General features: G+C 37.0%; 1 protein-coding gene across 1 annotated transcript in view; it reads left to right on the top strand.

Moving 5' to 3' along the window:
• Nucleotides 1–18750, top strand: part of HTR4 (5-hydroxytryptamine receptor 4) — a 162552-nt gene that overhangs the window by 46061 nt on the left and 97741 nt on the right. The window contains exon 4 of the mRNA XM_070934398.1: nt 12198–12351. Coding sequence (XP_070790499.1) covers nt 12198–12351 — 154 coding nt within the window. The remainder of the gene's footprint in view (nt 1–12197; nt 12352–18750) is intronic.

Here is an 18750-nt window from a genome sequence, read left to right on the forward strand (position 1 = left end):
TAATTAATATTAAGATAATACCTTTATTAATTCAGCAAATACTCCTTTCTATTGACCCACTGATAGTAAAATACAGTATGTATATAATTACATTTCAGTACATAAAACATAGGAAGGATTCTTTGCATATTAAACACCATTTGTCTATGTGGAATAACTGCCTCACGAGAACCAGGGCTAGAGTCATTACTTCATTAAGCTATGTGATTAACTTATTAATGACTTGCCTCCTAAATTAGACAGAGCTTCATTTCATCAGTGCTGGCCATCTGGGTTCTCATGCATCTATTGACCGGAACTGACCTGCTAGGTTGTTTTTTTTTTAACAGGCAGAACCTTTTGTTCTCAGCCAGTGGAAGAAACCTAATGGCTGATTTTAGGCTTCCTGCAATCTATTTTATAGGAAAGTAAATGAAGGAATGATGTAATGGGTCAACATTTCTGCCACCCAGCCTTTTCTTGCCCATGTGGATTGATGCTAATAAGATTTACTGGCCATGGATGCCCCAAACCTTTCAATATATTAAACTGAGAATATGTAACATAATGACATTTTTAACCAAGTTGTCTATTGTTTATGCTTTTATCGCTGATACGTTGTTTTATTTATATTTTCTGGCATAAACTACCTTGGGAAAACTGTTTGAAGGGCAGCATACACCTTTTAATAATAAATATGATATTAGGAGTGTCAGTTTTCCTCCATATCCATCACATGCTGATAGAAATATTTTATAGGACAGCTCTGTAGGAAAAAAGAACTAATGCAAATGTGGCCCAGTTCTTTCACTTGCAAATTTACTTGGCAGGAACTACATCAATTTTCATTTTTGCTCAGTCAAAACTCAGTCCTGAAACCCTGTATGAAGTCCACCAAAAAAAAAAAAAAAAAGGACAAGAAATAAATGATGAGAGGACAGACTTTTTCTGCCTAGAGGAATCTGATTCATGGAAGCATCTAAGGCACAATTCACCACTGGTAACACTCTAGATCTCAGAAAATATTCTGGAGAAGAACAGGATGTAAATGGATGTCAGATGGACTTTCCTAGGAGTTGCTTATCAGAAGGCCTGCTGCTCTTTGCCTGTATCCCCTAGCAAGTGTTTGCTTATTTTATTTTCTTATTTGTCTATTCTGTTTTTGGAACACCTGTCATACTTTCATGAAAATCCCATTGTGTAATGTGAAATGTAGCCTTGCTTAATTTCATCAGCACCTTGATTAGTAAAGAGTAAGTGAAAGAGGTTCTTTTGAGATAATAGAGTCTGGGAGATGTTTGTGAATAGTGCTAGAGCTGAATTCTCAGACTAAGAATTTGGGGGCATCTCTAAACAGATTTTTCCCCAGCTATTTTCCTTCCACAATCTGGGATAACTCTTTGTAAAATATAAATGCCTTTTTTGCTTTCCTTACACCCCATCTTGCTTGTTCCTTTAATCCCTGTTAATGTCTACAATACATCTAGCAATTTGGAAAGGCAAGGGAGATAATGACTAGGCTCAGAAACAATTACTCATGTTTGAAAAGGATTGTCATTAGCTTAAGAATGTAAAGCCATTCTTTAGCACAGTCCTGGAAAATTCAAACAGAAGAATTGTGTATTATTCCATGAAAGAACATTAATAGTTTCAACCTTTTGTATTAAAAGATCAGTTTAAGATTTAATTGACATTTAGTATCTAGAAAATAAAATATTAAGAAAAATAGGCCTTTCTTCTGATCTACGTAGAGATACTCTTATATGTGTGTGGCTGATTTTTTATGATTGCAAAGTTCAACAGCCTTTTGCAGAGACATACATTGTTCCCCTCCGCTAATAAATCTCTTTGAATATATAGAAATCCAAAACAAACATTGTATCGGTAGACATAAAGCTACACAATATTGAAATATATTTCTTCCACATCTATTTCGCCTTGAAATTTATGATTAAATATGTACAGTATATGAGTAGTCCCTGTTTATCCCTCTAGCATCTCTGTGATCCATCTGTGATTAAGGTCTGAGATCTTCAAATACCTGTTTAGATCCTTCCCAAAGGTGTTACTTGTCATTGGCCATGGAGTTCTGCTAAGCCACTTGCAAGACTTTGATGTTGGAGATGCTATGCCATGATAGTCTATCTGAATGCACAAGTCCAACTGATAGTTATGGGGAGGGGAACATTCAAGTTTATGGATATTCCATTGTGTATCCCATAAAGTAAATTCTCAGTCTCAGTAAAGACTGAGATTCTTCTTAAAATCAAGTAGTTTTTGTAAATATCTTTACATAATCTCTAATATAGATTCCATTCTAGATGAGCCTGCTGAATTTTTGTACAGATGAAAACAAACCAAGAGCTGGAATTGAGTAGCTGGAATTAAAATAGGTAAAAGTAATTAATTCCTAGTCCCAGCTATAAATGAACTACATTCCTCCTCCTAAGGTATTTTAGTTGTTCAGCTGTAATGAAGGAGAGTTACTGCAAAAAAGGAAATGAAAGGAACAGGACTGATGCTGAAGGGTACAAATGAATCCTTGTAATTGGGACAGGAAATCACTTATGGAACATTTTTGTTCTACTCGGTTCAACAGTGTTTTACTAATCTGTTTTTAAATATATGAGAACAGTAATTAATTCTATTGTCACTGAGAGCCTCCCAAAATACTTTAGTGGAACCCTCTTACAAAACATGTATGTATGTTAGTAAATAGATTTTCTTAGCTCAAACTTACTAACATGACAGAAATAGGGTCATGATTTAGACACATTGTGCAATACATGATGTGCAAGGTTACAATTATTGATTTTTGCTCCTTCCTTAAAGCATGTATTTTGTCTCTTTAAGCCCTAAATAAATAGATCCAACCAAGCAAGACATTAGTAACTGAGTTTGCCACTCTGGGAGTAATTTCTTCAATGCCCAAGAAACACATCTAAATAATACAATTTGGGATAAGCAAAGCCCTCATAATTAAATAGATTTTGGTAATAAAATATTGCTTTGAATAAGATGAGTTTAATTGCAGCTGTGAAGTAAAATATTCTTTTGAATAGGCCAAGCCCCTTATTATTATCTTTATTATTTATTTAAATTAGAACTGCACACTCCCATAGACTCATTTGAGCTCTTAATCAATTTCTGAAGACAATAAGTTGTTTGAATAAGGAAAGAGCTTGCCTGAAATACTTAGCCGGTTTTTAAAAATAAAATGAAAGAGTTGATAATGAAATCTTTTACTTATTTCAGTGACAGAGTCAGACCCTCAGAAAGTTTTATCTGCAACCATCAAAATCATGCTGCATCTTTAAGTGTCTTGACACTGCTTATGTACATATCTAGATCCTCTTTCATTCAATGTACTTTATATGTGAGCACTACTAAAAACCACATTCTTACATGTATGGAATAGACAAGAACTTTATATACACTGTGCCAAATCCAACAATAAGCATAGTACTGAATCCGGTACAAAATGGGAGAAGTGCAGGGGTGGGTTCTACTTATCTTTATTACCGGTTTGCAACGGGATGTGTAGATCGCCGATTACAACATCCAGGGTGGTTTTACTAACGGTTCTTGCAAATCGGTCCGAACCAGGGGCAACCCACCACTGGAGAAGTGGATCAAGTTTTACCATTTTTATGCCATGTACATATAACCACATGCTCCAGACAATCACAGAAAACACCAATGTGAATTCTTTGAAACCCTTAAGTTTTGCTACGGTACAGGGGTGTCAAACTCACATCATCATGATGGCATCATGTGATGTATCACAACTTTTTCCCCTTTCACTAAACCAGGCATGGGCATAGCCAGCGCATGACGCATCCGGCCCAAGGGCCACGAGTTTGACAGCCCTGTTACAGTAGGAGAGTAGCCCTGAGAGTCATCACGGAAACATCTGGGTTTTCTTACATTCATTTCTCACATGCATTCAATCCATCCTTAAACTCTCCCATCTCTAAATTCGAAGCTGGGTAACATAACTTTTGGTAAAAGTCTATGGAGATTCTCACTCATCCAGATCATGATTGTCCCAAAGGTGCTTTTTCAGGAGGCAACTGAACTTTCTTTCTTTCTTTCTTTCTTTTTTGAAGACATTTTGCTTCTCATCCAAGAAGCTTCTTCAGCTCTGACTAGATGGTGGGGAATGGAAGGATTTATATTTCTTGCGACAGCTGGTCATTTGCATTCTTTTAGGGAGTTGTTGAGGCCCTTGGAAGTTTATCTGTGACTTCAGGGTCCCCTGAGTAGTGCAAATGGTTCCTGTAGTCTGCAGTTTTTTCTGGAAACTGCCACACAATTCATGGCTGCTTATCCCAAAGTGCATAGCTAAAAGTTTCAGTCATCCAGGTCACATCTGTCCCAAAGTTGTTTTTTTTTTTCAGGAGGCAACTAGACTTCCTTGTTTTTTCTTTGAAGATGTTTTGCTTCTCATCCAAGTAACCCTTGGTAGATAGGCTATGTGTGGCATCAGCTGGCAGGCATGGTGTGTGTACTTCTTATTCCATTTGACTGGTTTTCCCCTTGTAGAAGAACCACTCCTACATTACTATTTCATTTAGCTAACCAGCTACACCTAATATATTACCTCCCAGCTCCTTCCAGAGATCTGAAACCAGCTGCTCTACATTATACACAAAACTTGCAATATGTGCCTAGCCTGTTGGAGAATGATTTCAATCTTGGCCTACTGTACATCTTCTCTTTGCTAAAAACATGTCTCCTGAGAGGGCTTTTCAGGGGAAATAACGCTTTTCTCAACTATGACCATTCCAGCTATTCTAGGACACTTGGGAGTGGTGCTAGCTTGGTTTAGATTCTGCTTTGCCAAGAGTGTTATTATGCATTATGTTGTCAAATTCTGTTTCCTAATCAGTTATCAGCAGCTCAAATGACATCTATTTATATGTCAAGCTAGAAATGTTTTTCGAGTGAGTTCCTGTTTTTAACCATGCTGCACATTTTATAATATTTATCCATTTTAGAGAGCTTCACAAATTTGTTTTGCTTTGTATGTCTCTGATGGCATCAGCAAACTTGGCCAGTTTACTTCTCGTTCCTCAGTTCTTAATTAAATTTGTGGAAATTATTACCACAATATTTAGGACTGAGATATTTTGGATACGGCAGGCTAGAAATTACTATTCTAAAACGCACATATGTTCTTCAGTCTGGTTTATTTCAATCTTATCTATCAGAAACCAGTTTTAACATTCTTCTACAAAAGTATAATTCTCAGGATCCAACCCACCTCAGTTCTCAGCGTTTGCCTTTGAATTCCACAACCCAAATGTATATGGAGTGCAATCTTTTATAGTCTTGTAGCTTCCCAATTTGTTTGGTTAAATGAACTGCTGTTAATAATTCATAATGGTCAATGGTTTTCAAAGAAATTCCTGATATCTGAGTAAGTATTTGACTTGAAGATGCTTTCGCCTTCCATAGATAAATGATAGAGGCAGATGCTTCTGTGTGCAAACTAATCCAAGTCTATGCATTTTTAGCTGTATAATCTTTATCATCAAAGGTTTGTTAGAGGGGATTGCTGCCTAGGAAGAGTGTATATATCCAACATATTCTGAAGTTCAACAAGATCATTAAAATTTCAGTGGAATTCTTCTTCGGAGGAAATCTAAACATGGGAATGTTTTTTCTTAGAATTTTACTTTTTTTTTTTTTAGAAGTGGGACACATGAACAGAACAGATATTAAGATAACAGATATTTAGTATTTGTAAACAGATAAACAGAAAGACCACAAATTGGCAAGGATGCAGTGGGAGTGGGAGCAACTTATGACTTCCTGCTAATTTCCCCATTGATTTTGCTTGTAGGAAGCTGGCTGGAAGCATTGATCATACAATCATGATCCCATGATTATAAGGGCATTGCAATTGCCACATCTTTGTGAATAAACATGATCTAAACATCATGGAAATTTCAATTCCAGAGAAATAAATGATGAGTCCTGGATTTTTTAAATGTTCTTTAAATTAGCAGATTTTAGGTATCTTGATTTAAAAATTGTTGGGATGTAACTGTTTGGGCTAACTTGCAGATACAAACAGATAAACACAATAAGTGTTTTAATAGTATACAGATAGATAAATCTGAAGACCCAATGCAGTTTATAGGGGCAATAGAATTCTCCCGCCACCCATGAATTGTACACCTTAAAGCCATGTCACAAATTGCTTTTAAAACTTTGGAATTTCAGTTACAAGTTAATTGCAGCAAAATAACAAGGTATAATTTAGTGGTGGCATTAAAATAATTCCTGTTAGTAAGCTCTGTGTTTCCTATATTCTTATTGTGATGATAAGAAATGTATGTGGTCTGAATAAAATTGTACTACAACTGTACTTAATATATTACTAGAATTTTATTGTTATTAGTTAACTAAACAGAGGATATCTTGACCCTGTATTTATGACTATAAGTGTGCAAATTTATGGAGAAATATGCCTATTAACATGGAAACCCCAACAAATATGAAATTCCAAGATGACACTTATATAGCCTTTGCTTTTATTAGTTAATATAACCTTACATGAGCCTGTCAGCTGCAGATTACCAAAAATTCATAAATCTATGAAGCAGAACAATCTGACTGAATTGTCTTCTCATTGTGGTTAAACTAGCAACATTTCCCAATGGTTTCCATATCATTTTACTACTTTAGTTTCAGTGAATTCAGAGCCAGGGGATTTCCTGCTCATTTTCTGTCTTGCCAAAAAAAGAAAAGTAATCCACAGACTTGTAAATATTCAATGCAAAATTGTTTCAAAGCCATTATCAGGTGCTATCCTGTAGAGGACTCTTTAAATGTGAAAGAATTAATGATTTAACATCCTCACAGGAGCAGTCCTTAAAGCAGGTGTGTCAAACTGAAGGCCCAGGGCCTGGATCCTGCCCATGGGGTACTTAGATCTGGCCCACAGGGCCGCCCTGGAAACAGTGAAGGACCGCCCCATGGTGCTTCTGCCAGGGAAAACGTGCTACTAAGCTCCATTTTCAGCTGCCAAGGCCTCCTGCAACCCTCTGCCAGTGAAAATGGAGCTTGCGAGGGCTGCATCTGGCTCTCCCAAGTTCCGGTTTCACTGGCAGAAGGTTGCAGGAGGCTGTGGCGGCCAAAAATGAAACTCAGGAGCCTGTTTTCGCTGGCAGAGCACTCGGGCCACCACAAATGCCCCCTACAGGAATGATGTCAAGCTGGCCACATCCATCCCGGTGCCCTGAGATCAAACACAACCTGATGCAGCCCGCAATGAAATCGAGTTTGACACCCCTGCCTTAAAGGATGTATCTTCACCACTCCATTCCTCTGAACAGCAAACCACACAATTGAAGAAGCCTACAGGATTGTGGCCCAACAAGCCATGAAATTGTAAATAACAAAAATGTAAGATTTCTTTTTAGATGAAGGCTTGTCATTGTCAGATTAAGTGGCATACTTGCCCAACCTGTCTCTCTTGAAGTGTCTTATTGTGTTATAACTTGATTAATGTGACACTTGAAGTGAGGGAGTTCTTTTTGACTGAATGCTGTGATTTCTATACTTTTCCTGTCCTCTCAAAGAGTCTAGTTTAGTATGCTCCTAAGAACTGCAACTGAATATGCTCCTATGGTATCAGACACAAACCTTTAGATTCTAAATACTTTGAGAGAGTGAAAGTGTATGTGTGTGCAGAGACATCTGTGTGTGTTATCTATTGTTTCAGTTTGTATGGGTACATCATCTACTAATGGCAGATGCGGTCATAATAGGCAGATACAGTAGTAGGAGATAGAAGGAAAATCCACTTACCACTTACCTATCTTGTTGGAAAAAAAATTACTGTGAATTGCATATTCAGAATGGCTGAAACTTCTGTTCCTGAAGTGATACCATAATCTCTCCATATATTAGTACATTTTTATAATTTATCTCCTCCATTCTTTCATTAATAATGTGGAGACATTGCTAATGGGCTTCAGGTTACCACTTTTGATTTTTGTACATCAAACACACATTCTTGCATAAAGATAGAAAAATTCTAATAAAAATTACTGGAAATCTCAAAAAGAAAAGGAGTATTTCTAATCTCCTCCCACTCATCTCATTTAAGATGTTCTTTTATTTACTGTAAGTGGGGAAAATTCACACTTAATGGGAGAAGCACCTAGAATATGACATGCAGCCTTCTTTTGGAAATGGCAAGAAGTCTTACCTTAGATGAGTGTACTATGAGTATGTCCAAACGCTTGTGTTCTTTTTCAAAAGATTTATTGACAATCCTGAATAATTTCTATGTACCTTTCCAGTTACTTTAAACAGTAAAACTCTTAGGAAAAAATGGTCTTCACACCATATATAATTGGCTAAAAAGGTTTGCTTCCTTTCTTGGTTTAACATTTTTATTGAGTTATAAGATAAAATAAGATACAAAATACAAAAGTAAATAGGAGAACTGGGGGGGGGGAAGAGAAGTGAGGAAGGGTAAGAAAAAAAGAAAAAGAAACATTGACTTCTGACTCTTTCTGTTGCAGTAAAATAAGGCATTAATATCAAATCACAACTTTTGTTTTTCATAATAATATAAACAAGCCATTTCTATAAAGAACTATCAATCTAACTGGTAAAACCCAAAATCAAAGTTTCAGTCTTTCATTCACTTCAAGCACAAAGTTCAGAAGTGGTCTCCATGTGGAAAGAAAAGTACTTATATTCTTTTCTTTAATCAAAATAGTCAATTTTGCCATTTCAGTCAACTCCATCAACTTCTGCAACCATTTGTCCATGGTAGAAGTCAAAGTGTCCTTTCATTTTTGTGCATACAATAGTCTTGCTGTTGTTAACATATATAGTAACAAAATTCCAAATTTTTTCTCCAGGTCTTTTTCCATTAAGCCCCAAAAAAGGTCACTTCCTTTCTAACTGGGGTGTATCCCATTATAAAATATCATTTTGCCAGAATGCAACCCGCTACACCTCTGTTCACCTTTTTTGGAGAACAAACTTTCATTCCTTGCTTACTTTTGTAAGAAGGGACCTTACTTCCAAAGTAAGTATTTTTATTTTATTTTATTTTCCAAGAAAGCTGACAGAAACAGCATTTGCCAGCTTTTGCTGTTTTAATCAGGATGCCCCAGTGTCACAACACAAGCTCCTTTAGAATTATGGGCAACACTGCAACTCAGGTAGTGTAGGGTAGACCTTGTGGTGCAATGCCACAACATGCTATAATTTCATGCACACACCCCATTTCCTGGGAAAGCTGCTAGTTGATGAAGTCCATTTGGAAACCATTGGTTGAAATGACGCTGGAAGCTCATGTGTTGCTTTGTAGCATGTGATTTTCTCTCTGGGTTGCCCCCTCCCTCTCCCCTCCCTCCTTCCCTCCCTCCCCCCTCTCTCTAACACATGAAAGGTCAAGTAGGCGAACGCCCTGGGGGCCTCAAGGAACTGCCAGCAGGCATTTCCAGGCTTCATGTTGGAGACTTAACCCCTGTGTAAATAAATTAACACACTTTTTGGTATTTTAATGATCTCATCATACCTTCTAATGATATGCAGAGACTGCTTTTAAACATTCATCTCCAGTAAGGACTTTACCTTTGAGTAGGCTCCCCGTGTGGAAAGCAACTTTTTTCTGTCTTTCTCTTTGCTCTATCAATAAGTTAAGTGCTAAGCTATCCTTAATGTTGACAATAGTGCAATGCTTTTCATTCTTGCCAGTATATGACCACCTGTGCAGACCTTTCGGCTCATTTAGCATAAACATCAGCAGGAGGGGAAAACTCTTTCCGAGACAAGAATCATTAGGATGTTCCTCAATAATGCTTTCCTGTGGTTCAAATAATGACAGTTGCCTCCCTATTCACCAAATATTTACATTTTTAATGCTACCACAGAGTGTCTGCCACACTCTGGAGGTGAGTTAGATGCTGCTTCAGATTTCTTGCATATCTCAAGGTTGTTTGCATGATGAACATAAGAAGAGGTGGAGCTCACAGAATTGATAGAGAAAAAAATCCATAGAATAGAAATGGTTAAAATTCATTTCTATTCTATGAATTTTTCTTTCTTTCCTCAAATTTGCTCTTCTTGAGACTTCTAGGGGCACTGAGCCTCGGTGGCGCAGCGGACTAAAGTGCTGTTAAGTGCTAGCACTTAGCTGCCAGCTGCCTGCAATTAATGCAAGGTCGAATCTCTCAAGGTTGACTCAGCCTTCTATCCTTTCGAGGTAGGTAAATTGAAGATCTGGATTGTGGGGGCAATAAGCCAACTTTGTATAGAACAACACCGCTTGGGGGCCCCTGAAAGCCCTAATAAGCAGGTATATACAAAAAAGTATGCAGGCTATTGCTATAATGCATTGTAAGCCGCCCTGAGTCTACGGAAAAGGGCGGTATATAAATTGGACTAATAAATAATAAATAAATAATAAATTTAGTCCTCTAACCTTTCAGACTGGGTTAGATCAAAAGCAGAGGGGGGAGACCAGGTTGAACAAGAAAAAAAAAAGAATGAATGAATGAATGAATGAAAGAAAGGGAGGGAGGGAGAGAGAGAGAGGAAGGAAGGAAGGAAGGAAGGAAGGAAGGAAGGAAGGAAGGAAGGAAGGGAGGAAGGTTCCATTAAGCTCCATTAAGTTTTGCTTGTATAGTACAGGGTATTTTAGATATCTTACTGTTAGCTAAATGATAAACCAACGAACAAAGAAAGTGTGGATAACACATGTGTGGATAACAGTCCACAAAAACGAGAAAGGAAAACTCTTAAGGGCTATAAAAATGAGCTTAGATAAATAGAAGACAGACACAGATTGCCATATCTCTGTCAATCTCTTTATTTTGATCCTGTTGCGTTTTACTTCAGGGCAGAAAGATTCTTTCAAGGCTGCTTGCGCATGTTGGCTTGTATGCAGGGCCGGATTTAGATGAAAAGAGGCCCTAGGCTATTCCACTTATGAGGCCCTTTCACCTATAGTGAAAGTGTAATTTTAATTTTGCTAACAATTTGAATGTAGGCCCCTCTTGATCTTGAGGCCCTAGGCTGAAGCCTAGTTAGCCTATAGGAAAATCCGGCCCTGCTTGTATGAATCAATAGAGCAGAGTAAAGCCACATCAGTTCAGAGCAGCATTCCACAGGGAAAAAAATAAGAATATAAAACCATCAGTAGCAGTTTAAAAAGCCAGATACTGTTAATTAAACATTGTAAGAAAACAGAAGAACGGTTTCTAATGCTCTTTAGCTGGAGGGAGAGCCAAATGTTCATTCTTTGGGTAGGAGTTTCACAAAGAGGACAACATTCTTGTTACTAATCTTGCAAAGCCCCAGCCTGCAGCCTTAAACATAAACAACCTTTCATAGTTTGTTTCATATTCTCACTGAAACCATCCAATCTAAAATGAATGTACTTCTTTTAAAGAACAATAAGAAACCAATTTGAGTTTGGAGATTTTGAGAAGAATGAAAAGGTTCATGAAGATTTTGTTCTGAATAGAAACAGTAACTTTCATCCACTTCCGAACTTTTTTCCCTGTCAAGGAAATTCAGAAATGCATAAAGATGACGTTTATTTCCTTATTGTTGGAAAAATCACTGGGACCATATCGAAGAGCAAAAATAAAAGCTACGCTGTACATGAAAGGAAAGAGCGAGAGAAAGGGAAATCACGTTTGATTCAGACATGTGGCAAATTTTCTCATTTGTAAATTTTGTGTGCTTTAAATTTAAAACTATTACACCTTTCATGTCCTTGGATAAAATAGGACAACATTCTAAAGCAGGGCTGTCAAACTCCCGGCCCACGGGCCAGATGTGTCATGCACTGGCCACTCCCACTCCTGTTTTAGCAAAGGAGAAAAAAGTCCCGATACCTCAGATGATGACAACGTGACAACATGAGTTTGACACACCTGTTCTAAGGGAAGTGGGATATGAATGTGAGCAATGTCTGTGGAGATTCTCAGTCGTCCAGGTGATGGTTGTCCCAAAGGTGCTTTTTCAAAAAGGTGACTGGACTTTGTTTTTCCTTCAAGACATTTTGCTTCTCATCCAAGAAGCTTCTTTAGCCAGAACTGAAGAAGCTTCTTGGATGAGAAGCGAAATGTCTTCAAGGAAAAACAAAGTTTGAAAAAGTACCTTTGGGAGTGTAAGCCATATTGATCTTGCCTTTGCTCTTTATTTATGCTAGCTTTCTCTTGTTGCCTTTCCAGGTACTATGCCATCTGCTGCCAGCCATTGGTTTACAGGAATAAGATGACTCCTCTACGCATTGCTCTATTGCTGAGTGGCTGCTGGGTAATCCCAATGTTTATTTCTTTTCTTCCTATAATGCAAGGCTGGAATAGCATTGGCATCATGGACTTGGTGAGTAGATCTCAGTTGCCTGATATGAAACCTATTCCAGGTCAAAATCCGAATGCTTTTATTTTGCCTACAGCCCTGCATAGCCTTGAATGATTCTATACCATTGTTATTGATTTACGAATAAAGGCAAATATACATGTCCCAGGATAATGTTGCAGGATCCAATCTGAGTTAGTCACCAGGACCAGAGGTTTAGTCTTCCAAGCTTTTGGACTCATGCTGGAGTCTATCCTCAGGAAAACTCTCTAGTAGTGTGTGTGCTTTGGGCTGTTCTATGTGTGGTATTTATATGGTGCCTGTTGTGTGTGGCTTTTTATTGATTTAAATATAAATTACATAAATTATAAATGTAACATACATTTTGGAGGTATAAATGCTGCTCTAGGTTCTCAATACTATCTACAGTGGCCCAGTAGTTAGAATGCAGTATTGCAGGCTAACTCTGCTCACATTGCCAGAAGTTTGTTTCCCTCAATCCTGACTGGCTCAAGGTTAATTCCCTTTGAACCTACACAACTCTCTCTACCACAGTGTAAAGCAGCAGGCCGGCAGCTGAGTCATGGTGTGTAAAAATTCCCATCACTGTGTACACTAGACTTGTGCAGTAAGCAAATGTTATTTTTCTTTGATGTTTTCTCGTAGTGACTTCTTGTGTAATTCTTGGATTCCACAAAATATCACTTATGAAAAACTGTTCTAGGTTCTCAATATTATCTACAGTTTAAAATTCTATAATAATAATTGAAGAAGAAAATTGCAAAAAAGAACAATAAAAAGTGTTTTTAAAACAAGAAAAATAATGTTAACGCTGAGCTTTAACTCTATAGATGATTTTAGTTTAGTTAAAGTATATCCCACTAAGATTTGAGCTAAACTAACCTCTGAGTTTAACTAATCTCTGGGGGAAGGGAGAGCCTTCAAATTTTTTAAGGATAACTCCATTTAATCCTTGTTTTGTAGCTGTTTAAATTAAAACTAGCACAGTCTTTGGGGTAGAACAGGTGATGAATCTCATGTGATATTCTGACTTTTCTGAATAATTGTTGGTTCTTTTTGAACTTTTGATTATTCTAGTGTTTTTTTATGTTTTTACTGTGTAAACTATCCAGAGTGATAACAGATTAGGACAGCCTATACATTTCATAAATAATATAAAAATAATTAATGGTACTGTGCTCATCCAGTCCAAATATTTCAAAATGTTTCCAGATAATTTACACCATTATCTTTGGATAGCGAAGTTTTTCTCCATATCATAGAGCTGAGTAAATGTACCCTCCAAAACGTATGTTACTTGCATTTTTCTAATAGCTTTAAGCAATAGGCACATTTTTCAACTTGCTGTTTTCTGTTATTTGTGGCTTACTGTAATTTGGATGATTACTATAAACTTGATTCCTTAGTTATTAAATGATTTAAATGACAATGGAAAGTTTGCTCCCTGAATCCAAGAAATGAAAATGTCTGTAAAGTGAAAGTACATTTAGTTCATACCAGTACTCTGTGTTTATTCATTTTGAAATGTTTGATTAACAGTAAAAAAAGTTAAAACAAGGCTGGAACATTCAAGACCTCAGAGACAGTTTACTACCTTTAAATCTGTTGTTATAAGCCCTGGTATTCTTTCTGGTCACAAAAGTTATAGAGTCGTATCCTATAATTCTGAGGTCAAAAGCACCCTAAAATAATAGTTAAACTGTAAAATAATTTCTTTCTCAAGCATCCCTCCAAGACTTAGGTGGAACAATAGGAAAGTCTGGACTTCTCTAAGTGAATATGTTCATGTTGTATTCATTTTGTACTTAATTCTAATGGGGGAGATCTTTGTTATATAAGATAGGTAGATGTCCATTCTATTTCAGGGGTAGATCTGAGTATGTTTTTTGCAAGAGGGTTTTCTTAAACAGGGGTGACAAACTTGATTTCATTGAAGGCCACATCAGGGCTGCGTTTGACCTCGGAGGGCTGAGGTAGGTGTGGCCATGGTGGGCCTGGCCAGCTCAACGTCACTCATGTTGGGGGCCACCTGAGTGCTCTGCCATAAAAAATGGGCTTCTGAGCTCCATTTTTGGCTTCGATGGCCTCCTGCAATCCTCTGCCAGCAAAAACGGAGCTCTGGAAGACCATGCACAGCCCTCCCGAGGTCTGTTTTTGGCTGCGACAGCCTCCTGCAACCATCTGCCAGCAAAAACAATGCTCGGGAGGGCCGCGTGCAGCCCTCCCAAGCTCCGTTTTTGCTGGCAGACACATCATGGGCCTTTGTTGTTTCCAAGGCAGCCCCACTAGCCAGATCTAAGCACCCCATGGGACAGATCCAACCTGCGGGCTTTGAGTTTGACACCCCTGTCCTTAAAGAACAGTCCTTTCAGTTTAAGGATAGGCAACTTGTCCACCTTATCTATCTTTCTGTATTGATAGTATACCCTTTGGGGGAAAAAAGGTCCTGGATCTTTGTTTTTGTACATGATAACTGCAGTAACATTGTTGTATGCATAAAGATGGAAAGATTTGGCACTACCTACTATGGAGGAATGGTTAATGAAGATGATGGAACTTTCTGAGATGGCTAAATTGACTTCTTTGATAAAAGAAAATACAATATTTATGTTTATTGCTCCCATATGGACCTTTTGCATAAAACAGAAAATTGATAATTAGAGAGTACAGATTATAGAAAGAAGAAAGTTAGGTTTGAATGATAAAATAAGAGGTACATTTATAATTATACTTTTAACTGCTGTAAAAAAAGATCAGAAGCTATTTCTCTGTATTCTTTTTCTTCCTTTGCTATTTTTTCTATTACTTTCTTGCACTTTTAGCTTTTTCTTCAATTTCTTTCTTACTTCATATTAGCTGCATTAGTACTTTTTCCTTTTAAAAATATTTAATAAACTATTTTATATTTCATAATACATTTTTAATGTAGCAATGAACAGGACAAAAGTAAAATCTAATGGTCTGATACGAGGCTTTCCGTGCAGCCAAAATCTTTAGATAGTGTCTGCCAGTCTGCTCAGATCATTATAGCTACTAACCACATGGAAGTACATGGAGGAAGGATTTGTAGTTCTACTTATACTTTTTGTCATGTAGCCTAGACAAGTTTTTTTTTTTTTTTTTTTTTGAGAGGGAGGAATCACCAAAAACCATAAAATTTTGGACAGTTCTCTTTCAGCTGTGTGTTCTGTTAGTTCTATAACTACACAGATCCAAGAGCCTCTAAAAACTGAGTCTTTGGCAATTTTTGCACTGGAAAGCCTCTCTGAGCTGTGATGAATTTCAAAGATTTTGGGGGGGGGAATGAATATGGGGTTTTGAATGGTACCAGAACTCGCTATAAAACCTATAATTTTAAAAAGTTAAAAGAAAAATATAAGATTATTAAGCAGAGCTGTAAGAGCAAGCCTTTTTTCAGGAACTCAAAAAGATGGAACATATTTTATTCTGCAGGGTTTTTTTAAAAAAAATTCTCTGTCATCATTTATGGAAATAATATTGTTAATTTATTTCCTAAAATTGTTATTTTAACAAAATTTTCAAAAAGAGGCTTGCATAGCAGTGTAACTATTCATGACTAAAGACAGCTACAGATAAATATAACTAACTATCAACAATGAGATCCTGACTTCCGGTTTGCTGTTTGTCCCCGCCGGACGCTCCTTCGGGATCGTCGAACCCACTGCCTGTAAGAGCCGCCTTTTTCAGTGGAATGGCGGCTCGAAAAAACTCCGTTTCCATTAGGAAACGGAGATAGAGCTGGCTGGGGTGGGTAGAGTCCTCTGCCTAATCCCAAAAGTTTTTTATTTACTTTTGGGAGGGAGCGGAAGAGACTCCCCGTATCCCCAGCCGATGCTCCGGGCTCTGGGAGATCTCTGCTACATGCAGAGCTAGGGGGCAAAAGCAAGCCTGCAAATCTGTTAAATTAATTAAAGAAGACGTGAGCTGGACCTCTGATACTGAAGCGCAAGTATTCTTCTTATTTTAGAAAAGTTATTGAAGTTGTTTAAGAAGTGAAAGGAAAAAAGATTTTTAAAATGGCGATTGCTGCTGTGACTGCTGCGGCTTGAAGAGAGGCTGAAGGGGAAAGTCCTTCCGTTTTCTATTACAAAGTAGCGGAGTGAATACTTCTGGCTGTAATTGAAGGCAAAACCTCACTCTCACTCTTGTTTTTTTTTCCTTTTTTTTTTCCTGGGGATCTGATATTGATCTTGGTTGGAAAAAAGCTTTTTTTTCCCTCTTTTCCAGTAAATCTTGTCTGTGTGGAAAAATGGCACTGAGACTTATAAAGTTTGACAAACAGGCAGTGGGGGGGGGATTCCCCCATTAACAAATTACATCAACAAGTTCTAACTCTCCTGTCTCAGAAACCTGATTTTAATATAATAGAATTTCTTCTTGAGGAGATTGTAAGAAGGGATGAGATTGTGAATCAGCAACTTGAAAAATTTAAGCTGGAAATTAAAGAAATTGGTGAATTGGTGAAATCTAAGTTTGACTTTTTGGATCGAAAGATTTTAAAAACAGCTAATGGTTTAGCAGACTTTGTGATTCAGTTGGATGCAAATACCAAATTATTAGAGTCTAAAATGAAAAAAACTGAGGAGAATTTGGATGACAAGATCCAAAAAATTAAAAAGGATTTGGCAAACATTCAGGATAATAGTTCAGAAGACAAACCTAAAATGGAGGTTGACCAAAAGATTGGTAATGAAGAAAATGTACAACAGAGGATTGAAAGAGAAGTTTTAATGATTCAATATAATTTTACAGAATATGCAATTAGACTGAGAGGTCTGCAGGAAAATGACAGATATGATTTAAGGAAGATATCTTCTGAAATTCTGGCTGGGATTTTAAAGGTTCAACCTGATGAAGTGTTTTGCAGGATTGACAGAATTTATAGAATAAACTCCTGGTTGGCAAAACAAAGGCAATTGCCTAGAGATGTGGTGATTTATTTTACTGATAAAGGAATAAGAAATGATATTGTGCAGAACTCTTTTAGTTCTACTTTGCAATTTTGTGGAAGAAAGATTTGGATTTTTAAGGAGCTCCCGCCCAAGATGTTAATGGAGAGGAAGAAATTTGGTTTTCTAGTGTCTGAGTTAAAAAAAAGAAATATCCTATTTAGGTGGGATGTTCCAGTTGGTTTAATATTCAGACACCAAGGAGTAAGATACCAACTGAACACTGTTGAAAAAGCGGAAGAATTTTATCAAAAAATCTTAAAAAAGAATTTAACATCTTTAGGCATAATACAGGACAAACAAAAGGAGTTGGAAACAAAGGGACAATATCAAATTATAGAGGCTGTGGTAGATAAATTGTCTTCGGACTCCCTGGATACCCCAGCTGGACTGTCTATAAATATGAGAGCAGTGTCATCTGATTCCAATGTGATGAATTATCAAGTTACAGACAAGTGCGTAAATCAACCAGTTGATATACAAGTGATGGAAAAGAAATGCGAGATAATAAAACAAAACCAACAAGATCAACTAGCTGATACACAATTTGTAGGAAGGAAACCAGGATGGAAACTCAACCCGCAAAAGAAAAAGAAAAGAAACAGATCTCATAGAAATAGTAGTTTCTAAACTAAGCAACAGCGAAGCCAGGGACTTTAAGAAAATGAACGAATATGTGAAAATAGTGGAGACGAAGTATTGTTTAATACTATCTTGAGGATAGTGGCAGACCTCTGCAATGCCGTGATTTTGGGATGTGAAAAGAGCCTTACATTGTTGGATTTGAATTATCTATTTTGGATTTCTTTTACCGATAAATATATTATAACTATTTCGAGTTACAAGGCAAGAGAGTCATGCTGGGGCATGCAGAAGATCTGGCTGTTACCCACTAGAATGATGGGAATTAATAATCCTGATGAAAACCACAATTACAACTATATGGAATATAATCATAATGTCACTCGGGTGGTTGTTTTTACTTTTATATATACATGAGGATATTCATTACTGATGGGGGCAGATGATGACTGAAGATTTTGAACAAACTGTTGCTCCAGGATGCTATGTTACCCAATTATGGATGATGGATTCAACAAGCCAGTGGAAAGACGTCAAAGAAGATATTATATGGATTATAAATTTAAAGTTATTGTCTTTTTTTCTTTTTATAAAATGGAATGTATACATAGATATATGTATATTTTAGCAGAGTGGGCAGTGGTTCATATTTAGAATTGTAGTGCATGGTAATTTTACGGGAAACTGGGTTGAAATAGGTTAGTTTACTGATTGATTAGTTTAAGAAAAAGGATTTTTAAGTCATATATTTAGGGGAGTGGAGGAATTGGATAGAATTGAATAAATGTTAAATTTGGATGTGGGGAGAAGGCTGCTTTGAAATGTTATATTAATATATGTAAAAGATTAA

Source organism: Pituophis catenifer, unplaced genomic scaffold, assembly GCF_029215685.1.
Source record: "Pituophis catenifer annectens isolate HBS135680 unplaced genomic scaffold, rPitCat1.0.hap2 SCAF_2, whole genome shotgun sequence".
NCBI lineage: Eukaryota > Metazoa > Chordata > Lepidosauria > Squamata > Colubridae > Pituophis > Pituophis catenifer.